The sequence below is a fragment of the Pelobates fuscus genome, chromosome 8 (assembly GCF_036172605.1).
Source record: "Pelobates fuscus isolate aPelFus1 chromosome 8, aPelFus1.pri, whole genome shotgun sequence".
Lineage (NCBI taxonomy): Eukaryota > Metazoa > Chordata > Amphibia > Anura > Pelobatidae > Pelobates > Pelobates fuscus.
In genome coordinates, this window is record NC_086324.1 from 174,332,505 (window position 1) to 174,359,656 (window position 27,152).

A 27,152-nucleotide genomic window follows, 5' to 3' on the forward strand; every position below is an offset into this window, starting at 1 on the left:
ATGAATAGTATGTTAATATTATTACAGGTACCATGAATAGTATGTTAGTATTAATACAGGTACCATGAATAGTGTGTTAGTATTAATACAGGTACCATGAATAGCATGTTAGTATTAATACAGGTACCATGAATAGTATGTTAGTATTAATACAGGTACCATGAATAGTATGTTAGTATTAATACAGGTACCATGAATAGTGTGTTAGTATTAATACAGGTACCATGAATAGTATGTTAGTATTAATACAGGCACCATGAATAGTATGTTAGTATTAATACAGGTACAGCTAGCACCATGAATAGTATGTTAGTATTAATACAGGTACCATGAATAGTGTGTTAGTATTAATACAGGTACCATGAATAGTATGTTAGTATTAATACAGGCACCATGAATAGTATGTTGGTATTAATACAGGTACCATGAATAGTGTGTTAGTATTAGGGAGATTTTGTCTCTGTCCCTTTAAGACACAGAGTAGCAGGTGTTAGTGATACAAGATAACAAGCTGCAGTCACGTGATGGCAGCCGCCAATCAGGGAGCAGCTTCAGCAGGATGACGTCACATCTTGTTTCACTTTCCATTCTGGATTGAAGTCTCGCTGGCTGGAACGGGGGCAGGTTGGTTCCTAATACCCGGGTAATAACGGGAGCAGGTACCGGGGGGAGGGGGTACCGGGGTTACCACAGCCAGGTATTAGAAAGGATCCCCCCCGAGTATTAATCATGGGGGGAGGGAGGGAGTCATACTGCTGGGAATACTATATAGGAAGTAATAATACTCAGACACAGGGAGTAATAATACTGGGCATGAGAGTAATAATACTCAGAGACAGGGAGTAATAATACTCAGAGACAGGGAGTAATAATACTCAGACACAGGGAGTAATAATACTCAGACACAGGGAGTAATAAGACTCAGACACATGGAGTAATAATACTCAGACACAGGGAGTAATAATACTCAGACACAGGGAGTAATAATACTCAGAGACAGGGAGTAATAATACTCAGACACAGGGAGTAATAATACTCAGACACAGGGAGTAATAAGACTCAGACACATGGAGTAATAATACTCAGACACAGGGAGTAATAATACTCAGACACAGGGAGTAATAAGACTCAGACACATGGAGTAATAATACTCAGACACAGGGAGTAATAATACTCAGACACAGGGAGTAATAAGACTCAGACACATGGAGTAATAATACTCAGACACAGGGAGTAATAATACTCAGACACAGGGAGTAATAATACTCAGACACAGGGAGTAATAAGACTCAGACACATGGAGTAATAATACTCAGACACAGGGAGTAATAAGACTCAGACGCAGGGAGTAATAATACTCAGACGCAGGGAGTAATAAGACTCAGACGCAGGGAGTAATAATACTCAGACACAGGAAGTAATAATACTCAGACATAGGGAGTGATAATACTCAGAGACAGGGAGTAATAATACTCAGACACAGGGAGTAATAATACTCAGACGCAGGGAGTAATAATACTCAGACACAGGGAGTAATAATACTCAGACGCAGGGAGTAATAATACTCAGACACAGGGAGTAATAATACTCAGACACAGGGAGTGATAATACTCAGACACAGGAAGTAATAATACTCAGACACAGGGAGTAATAATACTCAGACGCAGGGAGTAATAATACTCAGACACAGGGAGTAATAATACTCAGACACAGGGAGTAATAATACTCAGACATAGGGAGTGATAATACTCAGACACAGGGAGTAATAATACTCAGACACAGGAAGTAATAATACTCAGACACAGGGAGTGATAATACTCAGACACAGGGAGTGATAATACTCAGACACAGGGAGTAATAATACTCAGAGGCGGGGAGTGATAATACTCAGACACAGGGAGTAATAATACTCAGACACAGGGAGTAATAATACTCAGACACAGGGAGTAATAATACTCAGAGACAGGGAGTGATTATACTCAGACACAGGGAGTAATAATACTCAGACACAGGGAGTAATAATACTCAGAGACAGGGAGTGATTATACTCAGACACAGGGAGTAATAATACTCAGAGACAGGGAGTAATAATACTCAGACACAGGGAGTAATAATACTCAGAGACAGGGAGTGATTATACTCAGACACAGGGAGTAATAATACTCAGAGACAGGGAGTAATAATACTCAGACACAGGGAGTAATAATACTCAGACAGGGAGTGATAATACTCAGACACAGGGAGTAATAATACTCAGACACAGGGAGTAATAATACTCAGAGACAGGGAGTAATAATACTCAGACACAGGGAGTAATAATACTCAGACAGGGAGTGATAATACTCAGACACAGGGATTAATAATACTCAGACACAGGGAGTAATAATACTCAGAGACAGGGAGTAATAATACTCAGACACAGGGAGTAATAATACTCAGACAGGGAGTGATAATACTCAGAGACAGGGAGTAATAATACTCAGAGACAGGGAGTGATAATACTCAGAGACAGGGAGTAATAATACTCAGACACAGGGAGTAATAATACTCAGAGACAGGGAGTAATAATACTCAGACACAGGGAGTAATAATACTCAGACAGGGAGTGATAATACTCAGACACAGGGATTAATAATACTCAGACACAGGGAGTAATAATACTCAGAGACAGGGAGTGATAATACTCAGACAGGGAGTGATAATACTCAGTCACAGGGAGTAATAATACTCAGACACAGGGAGTAATAATACTCAGACACAGGGAGTAATAATACTCAGAGGCGGGGAGTGATAATACTCAGAGACAGGGAGTAATAATACTCAGACACAGGGAGTAATAATACTCAGACAGGGAGTGATAATACTCAGAGACAGGGAGTAATAATACTCAGAGACAGGGAGTAATAATACTCAGACACAGGGAGTAATAATACTCAGACACAGTGAGTAATAATACTCAGACACAGGGAGTAATAATACTCAGAGACAGGGAGTAATAATACTCAGACACAGGGAGTAATAATACTCAGACAGGGAGTGATAATACTCAGACACAGGGATTAATAATACTCAGACACAGGGAGTAATAATACTCAGACACAGGGAGTGATAATACTCAGACAGGGAGTGATAATACTCAGACAGGGAGTAATAATACTCAGACACAGGGAGTAATAATACTCAGACACAGGGAGTAATAATACTCAGACACAGGGAGTAATAATACTCAGACACAGGGAGTAATAATACTCAGAGGCGGATAGTTATAATACTCAGAGACAGGGAGTAATAATACTCAGACACAGGGAGTAATAATACTCAGACAGGGAGTGATAATACTCAGAGACAGGGAGTAATAATACTCAGAGACAGGGAGTGATAATACTCAGAGACAGGGAGTAATAATACTCAGACACAGGGAGTAATAATACTCAGACACAGGGAGTAATAATACTCAGACAGGGAGTGATAATACTCAGACACAGGGAGTAATAATACTCAGACACAGGGAGTAATAATACTCAGAGACAGGGAGTAATAATACTCAGAGACAGGGAGTGATAATACTCAGAGACAGGGAGTGATAATACTCAGAGACAGGGAGTGATAATACTCAGAGACAGGGAGTAATAATACTCAGAGACAGGGAGTGATAATACTCAGAGACAGGGAGTAATAATACTCAGACACAGGGAGTAATAATACTCAGAGGCGGGGAGTTATAATACTCAGAGACAGGGAGTAATAATACTCAGACAGGGAGTGATAATACTCAGAGACAGGGAGTAATAATACTCAGAGACAGGGAGTGATAATACTCAGAGACAGGGAGTAATAATACTCAGACACAGGGAGTAATAATACTCAGACACAGGGAGTGATAATACTCAGACACAGGGAGTAATAATACTCAGACACAGGGAGTAATAATACTCAGAGACAGGGAGTGATAATACTCAGAGACAGGGAGTAATAATACTCAGAGACAGGGAGTGATAATACTCAGAGACAGGGAGTAATAATACTCAGACACAGGGAGTAATAATACTCAGACACAGGGAGTAATAATACTCAGACAGGGAGTGATAATACTCAGACACATGGAGTAATAATACTCAGACACAGGGAGTGACAATACTAAGAGACAGGGAGTGATAATACTCAGACACAGGGAGTGATAATACTCAGACACAGTGAGTGATAATACTCAGAGACAGGGAGTAATAATACTCAGAGACAGGGAGTGATAATACTCAGACACAGGGAGTAATAATACTCAGAGACAGGGAGTGATAATACTCAGAGACAGGGAGTAATAATACTCAGACACAGGGAGTAATAATACTCAGACACAGGGAGTAATAATACTCAGACACAGGGAGTGATAATACTCAGACACAGGGAGTAATAATACTCAGACACAGGGAGTAATAATACTCAGACAGGGAGTGATAATACTCAGACACAGGGAGTAATAATACTCAGACACAGGGAGTAATAATACTCAGAGACAGGGAGTGATAATACTCAGACACAGGGAGTGATAATACTCAGACACAGGGAGTTATAATACTCAGAGACAGGGAGTGATAATACTCAGAGACAGGGAGTAATAATACTCAGACACAGGGAGTAATAATACTCAGAGACAGGGAGTAATAATACTCAGACAGGGAGTGATAATACTCAGACACAGGGATTAATAATACTCAGACACAGGGAGTAATAATACTCAGACACAGGGAGTGGTAATACTCAGAGACAGGGAGTGATAATACTCAGACAGGGAGTGATAATACTCAGAGACAGGGAGTAATAATACTCAGACACAGGAAGTAATAATACTCAGACACGGGAAGTAATAATACTCAGACACAGGGAGTAATAATACTCAGACACAGGGAGTAATAATACTCAGAGACAGGGAGTAATAATACTCAGACACAGGAAGTAATAATACTCAGACACGGGGAGTAATAATACTCAGACACAGGGAGTAATAATACTCAGAGACAGGGAGTAATAATACTCAGAGACAGGGAGTAATAATACTCAGAGACAGGGAGTAATAATACTCAGACACAGGGAGTAATAATACTCAGAGACAGGGAGTAATAATACTCAGACACAGGGAGTAATAATACTCAGAGACAGGTAGTGATAATACTCAGAGACAGGGAGTAATAATACTCAGACACAGGGAGTAATAATACTCAGACATGGGGAGTAATAATACTCAGAGACAGGGAGTAATAATACTCAGAGACAGGGAGTAATAATACTCAGAGACAGGGAGGGATAATACTCCAGAGACAGGGAGGGATAATACTCCAGAGACAGGGAGGGATAATACTCCAGAGACAGGGAGGGATAATACTCAGACACAGGGAGTAATAATACTCAGAGACAGGGAGTAATAATACTCAGAGACAGGGAGTAATAATACTCAGAGACAGGGAGTAATAATACTCAGAGACAGGGAGTGATAATACTCAGACACAGGGAGTAATAATACTCAGAGACAGGGAGTGATAATACTCAGAGACAGGGAGTAATAATACTCAGACACAGGGAGTAATAATACTCAGACACAGGGAGTGATAATACTCAGACACAGGGAGTGATAATACTCAGACACAGGGAGTGATAATACTCAGACACAGGGAGTAATAATACTCAGACACAGGGAGTAATAATACTCAGACAGGGAGTGATAATACTCAGACACAGGGAGTAATAATACTCAGACACAGGGAGTAATAATACTCAGAGACAGGGAGTGATAATACTCAGACACAGGGAGTGATAATACTCAGACACAGGGAGTTATAATACTCAGAGACAGGGAGTGATAATACTCAGAGACAGGGAGTAATAATACTCAGACACAGGGAGTAATAATACTCAGAGACAGGGAGTAATAATACTCAGACAGGGAGTGATAATACTCAGACACAGGGATTAATAATACTCAGACACAGGGAGTAATAATACTCAGACACAGGGAGTGGTAATACTCAGAGACAGGGAGTGATAATACTCAGACAGGGAGTGATAATACTCAGAGACAGGGAGTAATAATACTCAGACACAGGAAGTAATAATACTCAGACACGGGAAGTAATAATACTCAGACACAGGGAGTAATAATACTCAGACACAGGGAGTAATAATACTCAGAGACAGGGAGTAATAATACTCAGACACAGGAAGTAATAATACTCAGACATGGGGAGTAATAATACTCAGACACAGGGAGTAATAATACTCAGAGACAGGGAGTAATAATACTCAGAGACAGGGAGTAATAATACTCAGAGACAGGGAGTAATAATACTCAGAGACAGGGAGTAATAATACTCAGAGACAGGGAGTAATAATACTCAGACACAGGGAGTAATAATACTCAGAGACAGGTAGTGATAATACTCAGAGACAGGGAGTAATAATACTCAGACACAGGGAGTAATAATACTCAGACATGGGGAGTAATAATACTCAGAGACAGGGAGTAATAATACTCAGAGACAGGGAGTAATAATACTCAGAGACAGGGAGGGATAATACTCCAGAGACAGGGAGGGATAATACTCCAGAGACAGGGAGGGATAATACTCAGACACAGGGAGTAATAATACTCAGAGACAGGGAGTAATAATACTCAGAGACAGGGAGTAATAATACTCAGAGACAGGGAGTAATAATACTCAGAGACAGGGTGGGATAATACTCAGAGACAGGGAGTAATAATACTCAGACACAGGGAAGGATAAAACTCAGACACATGGAGTAATAATACTCAGACACGGAGTAATAATACTCAGAGACAAGGAGTAATAATGCTCAGAGACAGGGAGTAATAATACTCAGAGACAGGGAGTAATAATTCTCAGAGACGGAGGGATAATACTCAGAGACAGGGAGGGATAATTCTCAGAGACAGGGAGGGATAATTCTCAGAGACAGGGAGGGATAATACTCAGAGACAGGGAGGGATAATACTCAGACACAGGGAGTAATAATACTGGGCAGGAGAGTAATAATACTCAGACACAGGGAGTGATAATACTGGGAATACTATATAGGAAGTAATAATACTCAGACACAGGGAGTAATAAGACTCAGACACAGGGAGTAATAATACTCAGACATAGGGAGTAATAATACTCAGACACAGGGAGTAATAATACTCAGACACAGGGAGTAATAATACTGGGCATGAGAGTAATAATACTCAGACACAGGGAGTGATGATACTGGGAATACTCTATAGGAAGTAATAATACTCAGACAGAAGGAGTAATAATACTCAGACACAGGGAGTGATAATACTCAGACACAGGGAGTAATAAGACTCAGACACAGGGAGTAATAATACTGGGCAGGAGAGTAATAATACTCAGACACGGACTGATAATACTGGGAATACTGTATAGGAAGTAATACGACTCAGACACAGGGAGTAATACGACTCAGACACAGGGAGTAATACGACTCAGACACAGGGAGTAATACGACTCAGACACAGGGAGTAATACGACTCAGACACAGGGAGTAATAATACAAGACTCAGACACGGAGTAATAATACAAGACTCAGACACAGGAAGTGATAATACTCAGACACAGGAAGTGATAATACTCAGACACAGGAAGTGATAATACTCTGACACAGGGAGTAATAATACAATACTCTGACACAGGGAGTAATAATACAATACTCTGACACAGGGAGTAATAATACAATACTCAGACACAGGAAGTGATAATACTCAGACACAGGGAGTAATAATACAATACTCAGACACAGGGAGTAATAATACTCAGACACAGGAAGTGATCATTTAGGGAGTAATAACGATAGGAGTATAATAAGAAATGCAGGGAGTAATGATGTACAGGAGCATAATACCCAGACACAGGAGAGTAATTGTAAGGTCAGCTTTGCAGTAATTATAGAAACGTAATGCTGCACAGGTGTGTAGTACTCCGAGGTACATGGGGTACTCATTAATAGTATAGGTTTTTGTAACAATTTTTGAGTAATAATCAGAGGGGTAATAATGGTCGTCAGGAAAGCAATACTCTGGGAATGAGGGAGTAATAATGACCATCAGCAGAGCTCAGAGAATGAAGGTGTAATAATTATCACCAAGAAAATAATACTGAAGGATGCTGGGAAATTAAGATTGCAAGGAGAATAATATTCTTAATAAAGGGAATTAAAAAAAATACCAGAAGAATACTTTGGGATATTAGGAGTAATCGCAATGTAGAGGTATATAATATTATGGGATGCATGGAGTATTAAAGATAAATTGGAGAGTAGTACTTGGAGAAGAAGGGGATATTGGGGTTTATTCTCTAAACACTGAATTTTAGTGATTGTAAGATTCTCAATCTCCGCTACAGAATACAATTACTATTCTGTATTTAGGGAATACACCCCATTATAGTAGACACAGCAGTAACCTGTGCAAACAGGGAGTAATTACTGGTATGTAGAATCTAATGGAGTATTTTCTCCCCCTTCTAGAAAGCTTCCTCATATAGTACATTTAAAAATAAAGCCCATTTTAAGTAAATATTAAAAATCCTTGAAAGTGATCGTTTCACTTTAAAAGACAATGAAGCATTCACGTTAGTACACGTTATAGGTGATTTAAAGTCCTGGAGAAGTGACAGTTACTCTTTGAAGCAGAGATAAGTTGGCCCAGGTTTCCTCTTCCCCCCAATCCTGTTGGAGTTTAATAAACCCCATTATCCCACCCATTGCGACTAAGGGGGCAATATTATGAATTGTAAAGATGAAAGGATGCCCACCCTTAAACCCTCAGCCACTAATAAATAAAATGATGGGAACCTCCAGCTATCACTCAAATTGAAGGGTATGAGGATGTACCCAAGGAGGAATTATTCATTATTTAACTTTTATGGATGTGGAAGAAATGAAATAAAAAGAAAATGTTACTGAAGTCGAACTTCTTGGTAGACTCCTAAATCCTCAGCCTAATTTACAAACATTGTAAGGATGCACACTCCTGAACCCTCAGCCATCACCCTGATGTGAGGATGTCCGTTCATGGGTTAATATTTAGTGCTCTGTCCACTCAGCCTCTCGATAAAATAATCAATGTGTTTTTCCATAAAATATGTTTAAGTGAATTTGCCAATTTTGGGGCAGTTAAAGGTTAAAAGAGACATTGTATCCCTGTCTGAGATTTCTTTTAATTAGCTGTGAAACAGGGACATCTTCATGTTAACCTATTCTGTGCAAGAAGCCCCGCTCCCCTTAGACGTGCGACCTGTTAGATTCCTGGCACGGCAATCACAGGGTATTAATCCTTCTTGTGCTCTATAGTAGTGGCAGAGGGGAGAACAATTAGTTAATCCTGTATCGTCTAATCTGCGTCTCCACTTCCTCTGTCTGTGCTTATCTGTGGGTGAGTTACAATTCTGTTTAGAGAAGTGCCTGTCGCCTGACCTCTCTTTGCTCGGTTTTCTGTCTCTTCCTGGTGCACACTGATACTGCACTCGTTTAATCGTTACATTGATTAACATTAGTTACACCTGCAGGTACAAGTCATTGACCAGCCGTCCCGAACTCTCTACATGGGGAACACCAATAAAAAACAGTGAGTTTTCCAAATGGTCCTAAAACACAGGGAAAACAGTATAACCAATTTAATGAGAATTCATAGAAGCTGTCGGCAGGTTTTTTGTCGCTGTGTCTTTGTTTTATATCGAGGACTATGTGATATCTCGAAGCCAGTCTTACTCTATCCACACACATACCACAATCGGATCCCATCCACACACATACCACAATCGGATCCCATGCACACACACACATACCACAATCGGATCCCATCCACACACATACCACAATCGGATCCCATGCACACACACACATACCACAATCGGATCCCATCCGCACACACGCACACCACAATCGGATCCCATCCGCACACACGCACACCACAATCGGATCCCATCCGCACACACGCACACCACAATCGGATCCCATCCGCACACACGCACACCACAATCGGATCCCATCCGCACACACGCACACCACAATCGGATCCCATCCGCACACACGCACACCACAATCGGATCCCATCCGCACACACGCACACCACAATCGGATCCCATCCGCACGCACGCACACCACAATCGGATCCCATCCGCACGCACGCACACCACAATCGGATCCCATCCGCACGCACGCACACCACAATCGGATCCCATCCGCACGCACGCACACCACAATCGGATCCCATCCGCACGCACGCACACCACAATCGGATCCCATCCGCACACACGCACGCACACCACAATCGGATCCCATCCGCACACACGCACGCACACCACAATCGGATCCCATCCGCACACACGCACGCACACCACAATCGGATCCCATCCGCACACACGCACGCACACCACAATCGGATCCCATCCGCACACACGCACGCACACCACAATCGGATCCCATCCGCACACACGCACGCACACCACAATCGGATCCCATCCGCACACACGCACGCACACCACAATCGGATCCCATCCGCACACACGCACACACACACACACCACAATCGGATCCCATCCGCACGCACGCACACCACAATCGGATCCCATCCGCACACACGCACGCACACCACAATCGGATCCCATCCGCACACACGCACGCACACCACAATCGGATCCTATCCGCACACACGCACGCACACCACAATCGGATCCCATCCGCACACACGCACACACACACACACCACAATCGGATCCCATCCGCACACACGCACACACACACACACCACAATCGGATCCCATCCGCACACACCACCACAAACAGCCGCTGTTTAAAGGTGCTAAACAGTGGGCAGTTCCCCATGTGAGAGTTTTCAAGCAGGGGTCTGGAGAGACACAACTGACATGTCTACTTAATGGATCATGCTTGTCATGGGTGATGGCATAGCCTGCCTCTCTCTGGCTCAGCTTCCTACTTTAGGACGGCTCTGCCTTTAAATGTCAGAGCGGAATTTCTAGCTCTGCCTGTATATGTGGAGTGTTGTGCAGATAATTAATATAATAATCATTGTATTGTTAGTTTTCCCTGTAATATGTACAAATTAATATAAATTATAGTGCTGTCTCGATTTTCCCTGTAATATATTCATTAATGTCTTTTATGGGACTGCTATGGCTTTAACTTACAGGGCCGCCATGCCTCACGATGTCTCCAGCCATTTTCACAAGTTAGAAGAGGACATCACGTGCTCCATCTGTCTCTTTGAGCTGGACCAGCCGGTGTCTATTACTTGTGGACACACGTTCTGCGAGAAGTGTATCTCCTCTTACTGGGACAATACCCAACTGCTGGGCTCCCGCTGCCCGGAGTGCAGGATGATATGCCCCAGAGACCAGCTCATACCGGTGCACAGACTCCGAAATCTCATCACAAACGTGCAGTTGGTGGTGAAGGAAGAGCAAGCCAGAAAGGTAAGCCGTGTCTGGGGGTGAATATTAGCAGGCTCAGGAACAAGTAGTAACCCCAGGAGAAACATCCACAGTAGTAGAATAATCCAACAGCGTAGCAAGCACAATCAGCAGTAAAATCCAATAATATCCCATCACCTTTCCCAATAACTGGACGACACACAGTATCAGGAGCAGAACTGAACTATTATTCTACATACCCTGCTTTAATGCCTCTCTCCCACTGCAAGGGAGACACCCACAATACTTAGTACAGTCACCAATCCGATACATGTTACCTCCCCTCTGCCTGTGATACAATTATCTCAACACAATAGACTAACTTAATTATCACAGGCAGAAAATATACAGTGTTTACACACATGCTGTAACTTTAAAAATATACATCCAATCTTCCTACATTTCCATACATTTTCAGAATCAGCGTACTTGAAATATAAACATACTCAAAAATTAGGTCAATCGGTTCAGGGGTTACAAAGTTAGGTGGAGGTCCCTCTAGGACCACTGAAGCATGGCTTTCCAGCCCGAACCAGTTCCACTTAGTCTGGCAGTGTGTCTGGGACAGCGCCCTGCTGGAGAACAATGGGACAGGAAACGGGGGAGGGGTACACCTTCCTATACACAGTCTATACACAGTCTAATAGAAGTCCATACACTGTGCTTAAAGGGTCAGTAGCCGCATAATAAAAATCCCTTATGCCTAAATATGTTCTTAAAAGGCAATACATCTCAGGGGCCGTAGTCACAGGACAGGAAGCGGGCAAGCAGCCCCCTCCAAAAACTCATGGCAAACTCATTTTAAAGGGGCGAGTTTGCTACAAAGGGAATAATCCATGAAATGGTCAACTGAAAACTTTATCTGAAAATGCAGGCCATGCATGGACAGCACCAATCATTAGAGAGACGGACAGTGTCCAGACTGCCAATCATTAGAGAGACGGCAGGTTCCAGACTGCCAATCATTAGAGAGACGGGCAGTGTCCAGACTGCCAATCATTAGAGAGACGGACAGTGTCCAGACTGCCAATCGTTAGAGAGACGGGCAGTGTCCAGACTGCCAATCATTAGAGAGACGGACAGTGTCCAGACTGCCAATCATTAGAGAGACGGGCAGTGTCCAGACTGCCAATCGTTAGAGAGACGGGCAGTGTCCAGACTGCCAATCATTAGAGAGACGGACAGTGTCCAGACTGCCAATCGTTAGAGAGACGGGCAGTGTCCAGACTGCCAATCATTAGAGAGACGGACAGTGTCCAGACTGCCAATCGTTAGAGAGACGGACAGTGTCCAGACTGCCAATCGTTAGAGAGACGGACAGTGTCCAGACTGCCAATCGTTAGAGAGACGGACAGTGTCCAGACTGCCAATCGTTAGAGAGACGGACAGTGTCCAGACTGCCAATCGTTAGAGAGACGGACAGTGTCCAGACTGCCAATCGTTAGAGAGACGGACAGTGTCCAGACTGCCAATCGTTAGAGAGACGGACAGTGTCCAGACTGCCAATCGTTAGAGAGACGGACAGTGTCTAGACTGCCAATCGTTAGAGAGACGGACAGTGTCCAGAGTGTCCAGAGTGTTTCCAGATGAAATGACTACGTAGAAAGTGTCAAAACAACCTTAGGTAAATAGCCTGTGGTGTCTACTTTATATAAATATATACGTTTGTGTGGCAATTTTGTTTTCTTTTATGGCTATTAAGCTTACAAGACAAACATACCAAATTCTAAAATCGCTCCACATTAAAAGTTTATTTTACTCCTTGTGCTTTGTGACCTGTAACTACCAAAAAAAACTTAAAATCCCAGACACATTATATATTCTGTAATTCAGAACAACTAAATGAATTTATTTTTAATTACTTTCCCTAACCTGCACTAATATTGCACACATTATTATTGCAAAAACTGTAAAAAAAAAAACACAAACATTTTCATTTTGTTTTGCATTTTTGTGTATTTTTTTAATAATAAATAATTATATGTATGTATATGTATGTGTGTGTGTGTGTGTTACATCAAATTAAAGCCCTTTCTGTCCTTTAAAAAAAACGGTATATAATATGTGTCGGTGCAATCAATTAGTAAAATGCAAATTGCAGTTGAACGCAAAAAAACAAAAAATGCTGTTATTAAGTGAAAGACAAGCTTCTGAAGCTTTGTCCTTAAGGGGTTAAGATTAAGGCACTTTGCAATAGCGGTGCAGCAAAGCTTTAATAGTAATTAAAAAAGATCATTTAATGGTGGCATTGCGTTTTTAGGAATATAGGGACGGTCCCATTCAGCTGGTGTTTACGGATTCGTCGGGCAAACTGCAATTGGATGAAACTGCGGTAACAAGTCTGTTTTTGAATGACAACGTGTCAAATTACCCAGCATGCCTTATATGTGTTATCGGAGAGAAACGTCGCGGCAAATCCTTCCTCATGAACTATATCTTGAGAGCGCTACGCAGCCGGGTGAGAAATCTACAGCAGGGACTTTATTTTGGAGAGACTCTCTCCAGTGAGATGATGAACTAATTTATGATCCATAACCTCAGGCACAAATATAATTACATTTCTATTACATTACAAAAATATCTATTTAATTACAGACTTCACTATTGTAAAATTACTAGCAGTTTGTAACTGTATGTGCAGGATTAAACATTTCCCTTGGCCCACTTGCCATTAACAAGTAGACATTTACCCATGGTGTGTGCCATGCACGCTCCAGGCTTGCAATCGTTAGTAACTTATAGGGCTAGCTACTAGTGTAGCACCTGCATTCAGAACGTCTCATAGGAAAGCATTCTCAATGCTTTCCTATGGAGACTGGCGTCTTCTCACTGTGAAAATCACAGTGAGAAGCGCGGAAGCAGCCTCTAGCGGCTGTCAATGAGACGGCCACTAGAGGCTGGATTAACCCATATGTAAACTGTGCTATGTTTATAGAAAAAAGGGTTAATCCTGGCACCCAGACCACTTCATTAAGCTGAAGTTGTCTGGGTGCCTATAGTGGTACTTTAAACAAGTCGATGCAAATTCTTATATTTATATATTTTAACGTAACTCATTTGTAAAAGCCAATAAGTCTCATTGTATTAACATCAAATGATATTTCTATTTAAGGAGCAAAATCAGCCCCCCAGCCTGGGCGGACATGATGACGCCTTGGAAGGGTTTGATTGGAAGGCTGGAACTGACGGTGTAACTAAGGGGATATGGATATGGAGCCGACCTTTCATAGTGGAGAAAGCTGGGGAAAAGGTGACTGTATGTTCTAGAGAATGATAGGAGTATTTACCCGGGCTACCTTTAATTAGCACTACACCCCTGCTTCCACCTTACACGTCATCCTTAATTCTCTCCCCGGAAAAACGAGCAGCGTTAATTATATGGATGGTCTAATGAAATCCTGACCCATTAATTTTAATGCATTATATAGATAATCGGTTAAAATATTGGCAAAACGTTGGACACACATCAGCACCTTAAAATTAAACATATAAATGTCTTAAATCTTATTTTCTCTGATTTCTCCCTGCCCTACGTGCTGTGTGCTGCGAGGCTTTGTTTATCCTTATACTACCGTGATTAACTTAATTAAACTGATCACCAAATGTAACTTTTTCTGTATCTTGTACTATGCTGTTCTTTGACAATCTCAATAATAAAAAAAAGAAAGTAAAATAAAATATTGGCAAAAGTTAAAATACAATAAAAAATGGAAAAAAAAAAATACTTTTGAATGTTTTCGGCCAGACCACTGCTTAGCTGCAATCTTACCACAACAGGCTAAGACAGTCCAATCTGCCATGGGAACATATATTATCCCATAAATCCTTGTCCAGGAAGAGTTTATAGAATACATTTGAACTTTTTGATTTTTTATTATTATTATTCCTCCTTACCACTAGATGGCGGTCTATGTCGTGGATACTGAGGGCTCACTGGACCTTGACGGTGACCGAGAAACCAGCATTAAACTGTCTGCGTTATCTATGATTCTCAGCTCTTACCTGGTAATCTAGCGGCCCCTGTCTATAATGTGTCAATATAACTATAGATAGTGATGCCTTTTATTGGTATAGGTGTGTCAGTGTGGTACGAGTGTCAGGTTGACAGGTACATTAGGACAAGGGATGGGATGACATGAAGAAATAAGGTACAAGGAACAAGGATACATTCCGCTATGTGATGGTACAGAAAGGGAGCAGAGCATCAAGGAGACAGGAAGAGCAGGCATATAACGATTTACACACATAGGTGGGGCATTAACCCCTTAAGTACACATGACGGAAATATTCCGTCATGATTCCATTTTATTTCTGAAGTTGTGTCCTTAAAGGGTTACGCGGGATCCAGTAGGTGAAGCCACTTTGCGAACACAGCCTGGACAGGTCGACCAATCACCGTGACATTGTCGTTTTTGACAAGCTGCTGGGAATTTGCACAGTCATCACGTTCACCCCATAGCCTATTACTCAGAAGCATTAAGGGTTCGGTTTGGGTTGTTGCAAATCAGCAAATAAAACCAGCTGCAATTTTGGGTCCCCAATTAGGAACAATTATAGGTGCTTAATTCTGTGTTACAAAAATAAGTTTCTTTATTGAATCCAGCACTAATACAAAATAGTATATTACAAAGTCAGTGAGTCGATAGCAAAGGAAAAATGCCAATGTATTTAGTGCAGATGAGAGACTTCCTCGGACTCTGAGGAGGTAAGTCATTGGTATGGTGGCCCCCTGTTTGCACTATGCTATGTTGTATATATTTTTGTATTCAGTAAATTACCATATTTTTGTAACACATGATTGAGCTCATATCATTGTCCCCAATTCGGGACCCAGTACTGCAGCTTCACTTATTCTCTATATGGTAAGATAATTAGTTTCTATTATTATTATCAGTATTACTAATACTCATTGCATTGGTGCAGCTGGGGATGAAATCTGCAGTACTGAGGTTTAGGCAGACAATGTCTGAGCATTCTCCCCAGCATACATTTCTATATTATGACTGTCCTGTCTTATTAATCTAATGATCTGTCCTTCATTACCATGTGCTAGAGTATAATATCCTGTTTTCATTTGTTTTCCAGATTTTCAATGTAAATTCAAATCTGAAAACAACAGAACTTGATTATCTGGAGGTGAGACGCTTTCACACAAATGGGAAATTGGGAATATGTACAGAAGATCGTTTAATTCATGGACATAAACCTGTCCTGCATGTTTTAGTAATGGCGCTCAGGGAATACAGAGAGATATAAAAGCTACTCTGCACTCTGTAGACATTTCCAGGATGCTGAGGATGTATCTCTGTCTAAATTCCCTGCATTGTAAACTCAACACTGAGATTGTAAGCTCGACGCCAAGATTGTTAGATCCACTCTGAGATTGTAAGCTCGACCCTGAGATTGTTAGAGCGACTCCGAGATTGTTAGAGCGACTCCAAGATTGTTAGATCCACTCTGAGATTGTTAGAGCGACTCCGAAATTGTTAGATCAACTCCAAGATTCTAAGCTCGACTCCAAGATTGTAAGCTCGACGCCAAGATTGTAAGCTGATTTGAGAAGGGCCCTGTTTTCCTCTTGTTTATATTTATCGTTTACTTTTGTCAGTTACTTGCTTGTAAAGTGCTGTAGAGTAAATTAGCCGATATAAGTGATGCTGATCTGAAATGTATTCTAATTAAATGATTGCATGTAATTCACTTTTCCACAAAATATAGACACACACCTTCACCCCAACAAAAGTGTTTTTTTTTGTTTTTTTTTTGTAGCTTCAACCTTTCCGGATCTTTTTCATGTCTTCCATACTGGAGAAATATAATCCATTCTATTGATTCTGGGATAGATGAGGTTTTGGTTGTAACATTGTAGCCCTGTTACCATTTTACTCAGTAAAAGCTTTTTGTATCCATTTTCAGATTTATCTTACTATATCCGAATTGACTGGAAAATCCTTTTCACTAAATAACTTGCAGGTAAATGTATCTCCGTATTTACTACCCTCTGTATTCTGTAGTAATAACTCCCATTTCCTCCACCGGTCCTTCCAATCTCATGCTGCTCCACTCTTAACCTCATCGCTATCTCACTGCACTCGTCCATCCCGTCCCAGCTGATTCTGTTTGCAACTCCAGGCCCTTCTAATTAATTATGTTTGTTACTTACATCAAACTACCTAACTCTCAAACCTAAAATCAAAACTCAGAGCCCATCACAATCAGACTGTCACACTGTCACTCCGCCTCACTCTGACTGTCACGCTGTCTCCTCCTCACTCTGACTGTCACGCTGTCTCCTCCTCACTCTGACTGTCACGCTGTCTCCTCCTCACTCTGACTGTCACGCTGTCTCCTCCTCACTCTGACTGTCACGCTGTCTCCTCCTCACTCTGACTGTCACGCTGTCTCCTCCTCACTCTGACTGTCACGCTGTCTCCTCCTCACTCTGACTGTCACGCTGTCTCCTCCTCACTCTGACTGTCACGCTGTCTCCTCCTCACTCTGACTGTCACGCTGTCTCCTCCTCACTCTGACTGTCACGCTGTCTCCTCCTCACTCTGACTGTCACGCTGTCTCCTCCTCACTCTGACTGTCACGCTGTCTCCTCCTCACTCTGACTGTCACGCTGTCTCCTCCTCACTCTGACTGTCACGCTGTCTCCTCCTCACTCTGACTGTCACGCTGTCTCCTCCTCAATCAGACTGTCACGCTGTCTCCTCCTCAATCAGACTGTCACGCTGTCTCCTCCTCAATCAGACTGTCACGCTGTCTCCTCCTCAATCAGACTGTCACGCTGTCTCCTCCTCAATCAGACTGTCACGCTGTCTCCTCCTCAATCAGACTGTCACGCTGTCTCCTCCTCAATCAGACTGTCACGCTGTCTCCTCCTCAATCAGACTGTCACGCTGTCTCCTCCTCAATCAGACTGTCACGCTGTCTCCTCCTCACTCTGACTGTCACGCTGTCTCCACCTCACTCTGACTGTCACGCTGTCTCCACCTCACTCTGACTGTCTCGCTGTTTCCACCTCACTCAGATTGTGCCTCTTCACTCGTTACTCTATGCCCCATGTGTCTTTTTCACCCTTATTACTCTACCTGCTGCCAACCTATCCTAGTTAATCTAATCCATAATTCAGTCACCAGAATTACCCAATTAATACCTCAATCACCAGCCACTAAACCTTTTCGCTGGAACGCATTATTCATCTTACACCTCACTTACAGGATGGTAGCTCTGCTCGGCTTTTACTAAATGTTGGTGCCCGTAGAGTTGGTTCTTGCGCAGCTTGCATTCGACCAGAACCTTTTATTCATCATCTGGTAGCCGTGCTCAATCGGGTAGCCGTGCTCAATCGGGTAGCCGTGCTCAATCGGGTAGCCGTCCTCAATCTGGTAGCCGTGCTCAATCTGGTAGCCGTTCTCAATCTGGTAGCCGTGCTCCCTTTACTCCAGATGCACCGGCAGTATTCATGTTCTGCTTGTTCAGAGTGTGGTTTGTGTTACAGCACTTGGATATCCTGGTGAGGGACTGGCAAAACTTTGAAAAATGTGGACGAGGACCTGGTCGAGAATATATAGACCATGTGACAGAGGTATGTTGGAAACATGTCATAGATGGAACAAGTCGCAGGTTTACTTGTTGCAGATTAATAATGACTCTTTTGGGACGTAAACTCACTTGTCTCAGATCAATGATTACTCGAATTCCTGAGATCTCGGTACAAGAATTTGTCATCGTTACATCAGTTAGGTAAATGTGGGAACAAAAGCTCATTGTGTGAGCTTCATACCCGAATCGTATCCCCATGTGCATTATACACCGTGCCCTTGTATAGACCCATTATGGGGCATTAACATAATTCTACAGAGTTGCTTCAGTTCTAAAGCAACAAACACAAAATGTTAACAGGAAGCTGAAGCTGTTTAATGTTCGTGAAGTTAAACCCATGATATTATTGTGCACGGGTTATCATGCACTCTGTAGTCATGCAACCGGCTCAAGTTTAAGCAAAACAGCGAGCATAAAGCTTCTGCTTTCTAACAATTAAAATATGCTTAACCCATTCGTTACAACATAGGAAATCACTGTGGCAGAAATGCCTCTGCCACGTGTTCTTGGAGGGGCCTGCTTGCCAGCCTCTGCCAAAAGACTATGGGCTCCTTAAAAACTTAGGTGATTTATATACTTTTGTACTCCAGAAAGGGAGACCAACCGTAGGCCCTAATTCCCTGGAACTGTTTTGGGCGTAGGACCATGTGCACGGTCGGTCAAAATTATGACTTCCATGGAAATCCTGAACCCCTGAACCGATCTGATTGATTTTTGGATATGTTGGTCCCCCAGATCGGGCTATCATGGGATGTGACATTTGTGGGGTTTCCATGTTTTTACTTTTGGGGTGGTGTATTGCATGTTTCTTATACTGAGATTTAATTATATGTGTGTACTCAAGTAATTAACTCTCAGGCACAGGGGAGGGATTACCCAGTTTTATGTGGGAGTGTCTTGGACCTGAGAGCCAGTGTAATCGTGTGTATGTTTTTACTGTAGTCTACTCTCCAGGGGGGAGTGCCCCTTGCATGGGGACCTGCATATAAGGCCAGTTGTGGTTGCCATTAAATGAGTTCCTGCTTACCCTCAACATAGAGTCTCATCTCATGTGTGGGGGGAACAACTGTATCACTCTGGGGATTGCTATATCACTATACTCCCCATGGATTATAATCACTTGCTCTTTTAAGAGCATATTGCTACACTCTCTTGGGTCCAGGGTGGGTGGAGGACAGCGAGACCCCCAACCAAGCTCTAATGCTGGAAGTGGGGACTACAGTGCTGATGGTGTCCGGTGCGGTGCTTGTGGTACTCCGTAAGCACTAGGAAGCAGCGATTGGCGAAGGCACCAGTCGAGGTGCTAGACGGTCTGTCACAATTACACTTCCTGACAAAAATGTAACCTGCAGCCCTGGGGAATATATATCTAACTGTATCCTTCACACACCTGTCTGTGTGATTACTTCTTTTTTTTTTACTCATCTCCATTCTACCTTGAATATAAACTATCCTCCAACCTCTATCATACCTGTCAATTCCCATCCCTAGTATACCCCATTCTCTCACATTTTACTTCTCAACTCTAAGTCTTCTTTTATGTCTATCCCTAATAGAGACTGCGAAAAGGCCCAGAACATCGTCTGGTATTTGAAACTCTCAGAAGTCCATCAGTGACCGGCTTCCTTCTACCAAATCCAGGAAAAGGAGTCCTCCGATCATCCGGGCTGGGAAAACTCTCTGGTAATATCCCTGTTACTGCTCATTGGGTCTCACGTTGATGGTCAGTGTGACCTGTTTCTGCTGCAGATCCAGACAGATCTCTAACTGATAACTGGGTCTGTGATCTCACCTGCCTCTCTAATGACTTATCGTGTTATCTCTCTCACAGATATGGATGAAGAGTTCAGAAATCTCCTTACAGATTACATTACAGAGCTAGTTCGAGGGATCTGGCAATACAAAAGATCTGATATACACGGAGACATTGTAACCTGTGCCCGTTTGGGAGACGTACTGAAGGTCTGTATGCAAAGCTCAGGTACTTACTAAAAGTCTGTAGTAATATGGACCTAATTGAATACTAAATAGCTATGCTCATATATTTGAGTCTGTTCTGTTATACTCCCCGTTCTATCTTGAAAACGAAGGTCCATATTCCAAGATTATTGAAAGTCTCTAATAAAGAAGATCTCCTCCTGTAATGCTCAAGGTCTGGACTCAGAGAAGGTCCACAACACTTTCACATTACATAGTAGTAGTGGAGTAATCTTGAAATGTTTAAAACAAATACGTCTCTGACTGAAATGTGATTTTTATTATCAGCGTCACTAATTCTGTATTACTTTTCAGGAGTTTGTCAACATTTTACAAAACGAAAAATACAGATTTTCATCCCCGGTGGAGGTGAGTTTCTCCTACAGAATTTCAGAAATTAATGAAAAAAATTCACCAAACCGAAAGGGGAAAAAACCCTCTCATTACCATTAAATAGACACTCTAGAGTCCAGTTCTTACTTGCTGAAATGCTCTAGAGGTGTCTTAGCCCTGGTTTAATAAAGTGCCTATTTCACTAGAAAGGGATTTTAATAAAACAGGATGAGAGCGCCCCCTGGCTGATATCCATGATGGCAAGTGATTCCCTATGAGATGAATCTGATTTAGTTTTGCCTCGTTAATTCCAGTAAGCATTTTTCTGTAGGACACGTCCGGCATACAGCAATGTGCTTTGTTATCCTGGTAGGACTTGGAAAAGCATATATATTTTTTGACAGTATTTGGAAATTGGGGAGGATTTTTACACTGTGGACATGTTTCCAAATGTTCAATGTGGGTCTCACAATTTTATCGAGAGGAACAAAAACTGTTTTGGCCAAATTCCGCGTTATTTAGTAAAGTTGAATTTAGGGTAAAAATATCCGAAATGAAAAAATCAGCTCTACGTTCACTTCAGCTTTGAATTCTTACTTTAGATAAAAGTTATGGAGATGAATTGATCCAGTTAACACATGATTAAACAAGGTGATGCCCACAAACCCTCGCAGACTGACATTCCTATCTTTTCTTTGAGAATTGTATCCAGTGTATTTTCCTCGAATTTGAATTACGTTCCAGTATTTTCCTGTGTCGGGGGTACAGGAATTGCAATGATGTGAGACTCGGCTTATATAGTTTTCATATACAGATAGTTTTTAAACTATAAATATTGGTGTTATAATATTGGGTTAAATATATAAACACCATGTCACAAACATTCTATCATTGTAAACAAATATTCCATTGGCAATTTTTTCAAATGTTTTCTAAACAAAAAAAACAGCTTTAGAAACAAATAGAAAAAAATCAGTTTTCTCCAGTTTTTCCTTTTTTTCAGGGCCAACTATCTCTTCGTATACTTAATGCAGACAGCTTGTTATAAGAGAGTTAAAGGCCATGCTATAAAACTATCTCTCTGTCCTTTCCCAGATGTTTCATACATTTGAAAATCAGAAAATAGCGAATGATGCTGTAAAAAAGTTTCAGAGTTTCAAAGAAACCGAGGTTAGTGTCCAGAAATTCCTTAATGCAATAATCAGTCCCTCGTATACGTCTTCCACATTCTAAACACAACCATGCATTCTACACAAAACTGCTTCCTGCACGCACACTGTCAGCCTGTACACTCTGTGTGTTAATTCCTTTATCGTCTGCCTCTTGCATGTACTCTGTTATTCCTTGTGCGTGAGTTCCATATGCTGCCTTTTTTTGGACACGGAATGCTGGGATTCCTGCTTGCGCAGTCTATACTGTATATGGGGAGCTCTGTGCATATTCCTACTTGCGCAGTCTATACTGTATATGGGGAGCTCTGTGCAGATTCCTACTTGCACACTCTATACTGTATATGGGGAGCTCTGAGCATATTCCTACTTGCACAGTCTATACTGTATATGGGGAGCTCTGTGCAGATTCCTACTTGCACACTCTATACTGTATATGGGGAGCTCTGTGCAGATTCCTACTTGCACACTCTATACTGTATATGGGGAGCTCCATGCAGATTCCTACTTGCACACTCTATACTGTATATGGGGAGCTCTGTGCAGATTCCTACTTGCACACTCTATACTGTATATGGGGAGCTCTGTGCAGATTCCTACTTGCACACTCTATACTGTATATGGGGAGCTCTGTGCAGATTCCTACTTGCACACTCTATACTGTATATGGGGAGCTCTGTGCAGATTCCTACTTGCACACTCTATACTGTATATGGGGAGCTCTGTGCAGATTCCTACTTGCACACTCTATACTGTATATGGGGAGCTCTGTGCAGATTCCTACTTGCACACTCTATACTGTATATGGGGAGCTCTGTGCAGATTCCTACTTGCACACTCTATACTGTATATGGGGAGCTCTGTGCAGATTCCTACTTGCGCACTCTATACTGTATATGGGGAGCTATGTGCAGATTCCTACTTGTGCACTCTATACTGTATATGGGGAGCTCTGTGCAGATTCCTACTTGCACACTCTATACTGTATATGGGGAGCTCTGTGCAGATTCCTACTTGCACACTCTATACTGTATATGGGGAGCTCTGTGCAGATTCCTACTTGCGCACTCTATACTGTATATGGGGAGCTATGTGCAGATTCCTACTTGTGCACTCTATACTGTATATGGGGAGCTCTGTGCAGATTCCTACTTGCGCACTCTATACTGTATATGGGGAGCTCTGTGCAGATTCCTACTTGCGCACTCTATACTGTATATGGGGAGCTCTGTGCAGATTCCTACTTGCGCACTCTATACTGTATATGGGGAGCTCTGTGCAGATTCCTACTTGCACACTCTATACTGTATATGGGGAGCTCTGTGCAGATTCCTACTTGCACACTCTATACTGTATATGGGGAGCTCTGTGCAGATTCCTACTTGCGCACTCTATACTGTATATGGGGAGCTCTGTGCAGATTCCTACTTGCACACTCTATACTGTATATGGGGAGCTCTGTGCAGATTCCTACTTGCACACTCTATACTGTATATGGGGAGCTCTGTGCAGATTCCTACTTGCACACTCTATACTGTATATGGGGAGCTCTGTGCAGATTCCTACTTGCGCACTCTATACTGTATATGGGGAGCTATGTGCAGATTCCTACTTGTGCACTCTATACTGTATATGGGGAGCTCTGTGCAGATTCCTACTTGCGCACTCTATACTGTATATGGGGAGCTCTGTGCAGATTCCTACTTGCGCACTCTATACTGTATATGGGGAGCTCTGTGCAGATTCCTACTTGCGCACTCTATACTGTATATGGGGAGCTCTGTGCAGATTCCTACTTGCACACTCTATACTGTATATGGGGAGCTCTGTGCAGATTCCTACTTGCACACTCTATACTGTATATGGGGAGCTCTGTGCAGATTCCTACTTGCACACTCTATACTGTATATGGGGAGCTCTGTGCAGATTCCTACTTGCACACTCTATACTGTATATGGGGAGCTCTGTGCAGATTCCTACTTGCGCACTCTATACTGTATATGGGGAGCTCTGTGCATATTCCTACTTGCGCACTCTATACTGTATATGGGGAGCTCTGTGCAGATTCCTACTTGCGCACTCTATACTGTATATGGGGAGCTCTGTGCATATTCCTACTTGCACACTCTATACTGTATATGGGGAGCTCTGTGCATATTCCTACTTGCACACTCTATACTGTATATGGGGAGCTCTGTGCATATTCCTACTTGCACACTCTATACTGTATATGGGGAGCTCTGTGCAGATTCCTACTTGCACACTCTATACTGTATATGGGGAGCTCCATGCAGATTCCTACTTGCACACTCTATACTGTATATGGGGAGCTCCATGCAGATTCCTACTTGCGCACTCTATACTGTATATGGGGAGCTCTGTGCAGATTCCTACTTGCGCACTCTATACTGTATATGGGGAGCTCTGTGCAGATTCCTACTTGCGCAGTCTATACTGTATATGGGGAGATCCGTGTGTTGTGCTTTCTCCTGCGTGTATCTTCTTTGCACACATTCACTATTCTTCCATCATATGGACTTGTGTTCTACTTCCTGTGTGCATATTGTCTGATTTTGTTTCTGCATGGTCCATTTACCTGTCTGTACATTTTAAACTGTTTTCCATTATCCTGTTATTGTTGTCCACAGGTCCCTCCAGGAACATCTGTATTTAAGGTCCTGGGCATTAAACCAGGGGATATGAGGTCCAAGACAGACAAAATTGCTTCACGTCTCCTAGATGAGTATGCATCCCGCTTAGTAGGTTGTACTGACAGAGATAAACAAGAGCTGGTGGAGGAAATGAAATCCAATTTGCAAAATGAGCAAGAAAAATTTTGTGCAGATTACTCCAAGAGATTCACAAAGTGCGCAGTTACCGTCGGCGTTGCGGTTGGAGGAGGAGTTTTGAGCCTCGCTGGAGGTGTGGTAGGAGCTGCTGTGGCTGGAACAGTTCTTGCTGCTGAAGCTATAACGATATTGGGAAGCACCACGGCTACTATGGTTGCTAGTATGGTTGGAGGATCTTTAACAATGGGGGCCATTGGTGGGGGAGTGGGGGCGGGGGTGGGAAAAGCAATTGGGAACCGAGAGAAGAAAAAACAGGAAACGCCTGTGGAAGAAGGTAGTAGCCAAGAGTCATCAAATGATAAAGAACGTCTTGTGAAGAAGAACCTATGACCAATTTCCACAATGATCTGCCTCTTGAACATTTGACAAACGTCATCCTGATTAATGCTATTTCCTTAATTCCATTGTTCTTTAAATATTAAATTGCCTTGAATCTTATGGTGGGCAGGACGTTAACCCACAGGTTTAATGAGCTTCGAGTGATGTGCCTTATTAGTGAGGATGCCCCTCCTCACCCAATGTTTAATTCTGGTTACAGAATCATTTTAAGACGGAGAAGTGCGACATGTCTTATATCGTCTTATCTCAGGAAATTAATATAAAGGGACTTTAATAATTGTTTGAATTTAAATGTGTTTTACTTGCAGCTGATTGACATATTCAGTAATTCAATTGGTTAATTCCACGACATTCTATTTATTTCAACAATCATAATCATTATAATCCTCTGAAACATATTTGTTTAACTTGAACGATGAGTGTACGGTAATTTCGCTTTGCTATTAGACCGGACTTGTGATAACATTGCAGGTAAAATGAGATTTCATCAATTAACAGACCCCATTATTATAGTGCAAGCAATGTTTCAGAGAAGAATGTATTCTTTATTTCTAACTTGCAATAATTACAATCACGCTTACTCGGCTGTAGTCCCCAATGTTAAGGGAATGGGGGACTTGTTTAGAAAGGACATTCCACGGTTCATACCACACTAACGCTCAAAGTGTGCTGAAAGGTGGGCTGTACATTTCTTAAGAGCATTTGCTGTTTTTATTACTAGTTTTATATATAATTTAATTAATTGGGGTTTATATGGACTCGGAAAATGTTTCCACTAGATGGGAAGCTAAATGAGTTTAATTTAGTCCGTAGGTTATTTCCCAGTGTATGGATTGGACTGGATTAAACTGCGTTTCTTGGTGTGTGCTTGTTTACGATGACCTATTAAGCAGTGATTGCAGCAGTTTGTGGTTTCGCTAAATACTCGGAGCCACAATCCACCATGTGACATTGATAATGGGGATGTGTTCATTTCACATTTTCAGTGAGGGGGAGTGGGGCGCAACTTAGGAACATAACCACTGCAGTGATCTGTAATAATACAACAATGTGTAATATTATAATGAGATGTATTGGTACAATGAGCTGTAATATTACAGTGAGCTGTATTGGTACAATGAGCTGTGATATTACAGTGAGCTGTATTGGTACAATGAGCTGTGATATTACGAGCTGTAATATTACAATGAGCTGTATTAGTACAATAAGCTGTAATATTACAATGAGCTGTATTAGTACAATAAGCTGTAGTGGGTATGTTGGCTCTGTCATCTCTTTCTGAACAGTATGATTGACTCCGTTTGTTACAGTAATGTTTCTGGATTGTTTTCCACGCGTATAGAAATGAAACCTGAATCATTAAAGGGATTCTGAAAGTA

The 27,152-nt window shown here is 42.0% G+C and overlaps 1 protein-coding gene across 2 annotated transcripts; it reads left to right on the forward strand.

The window, feature by feature from the left end:
- Nucleotides 1-564: 564 nt before the first annotated feature.
- RNF112 (ring finger protein 112) lies at nt 565-27,152 on the forward strand. 2 transcript variants are annotated; one of them, XM_063430866.1, is made up of 14 exons: nt 581-624; nt 9,576-9,634; nt 11,219-11,501; nt 13,759-13,956; nt 14,611-14,748; nt 15,399-15,503; nt 16,584-16,634; nt 17,415-17,471; nt 19,003-19,089; nt 20,663-20,789; nt 20,938-21,068; nt 21,399-21,452; nt 22,512-22,586; nt 25,234-27,152. In XM_063430866.1, exons 2-14 carry the CDS (start codon nt 9,612-9,614, stop codon nt 25,762-25,764), a joined length of 1,860 nt encoding a protein of 619 aa, XP_063286936.1. In that variant the 5' UTR covers nt 581-624; nt 9,576-9,611; the 3' UTR covers nt 25,765-27,152. The 2 variants fall into 2 exon arrangements, with proteins under 2 accessions (XP_063286937.1, XP_063286936.1); XM_063430867.1 differs by lacking the exon at nt 9,576-9,634 and having other exon boundaries at nt 565-624.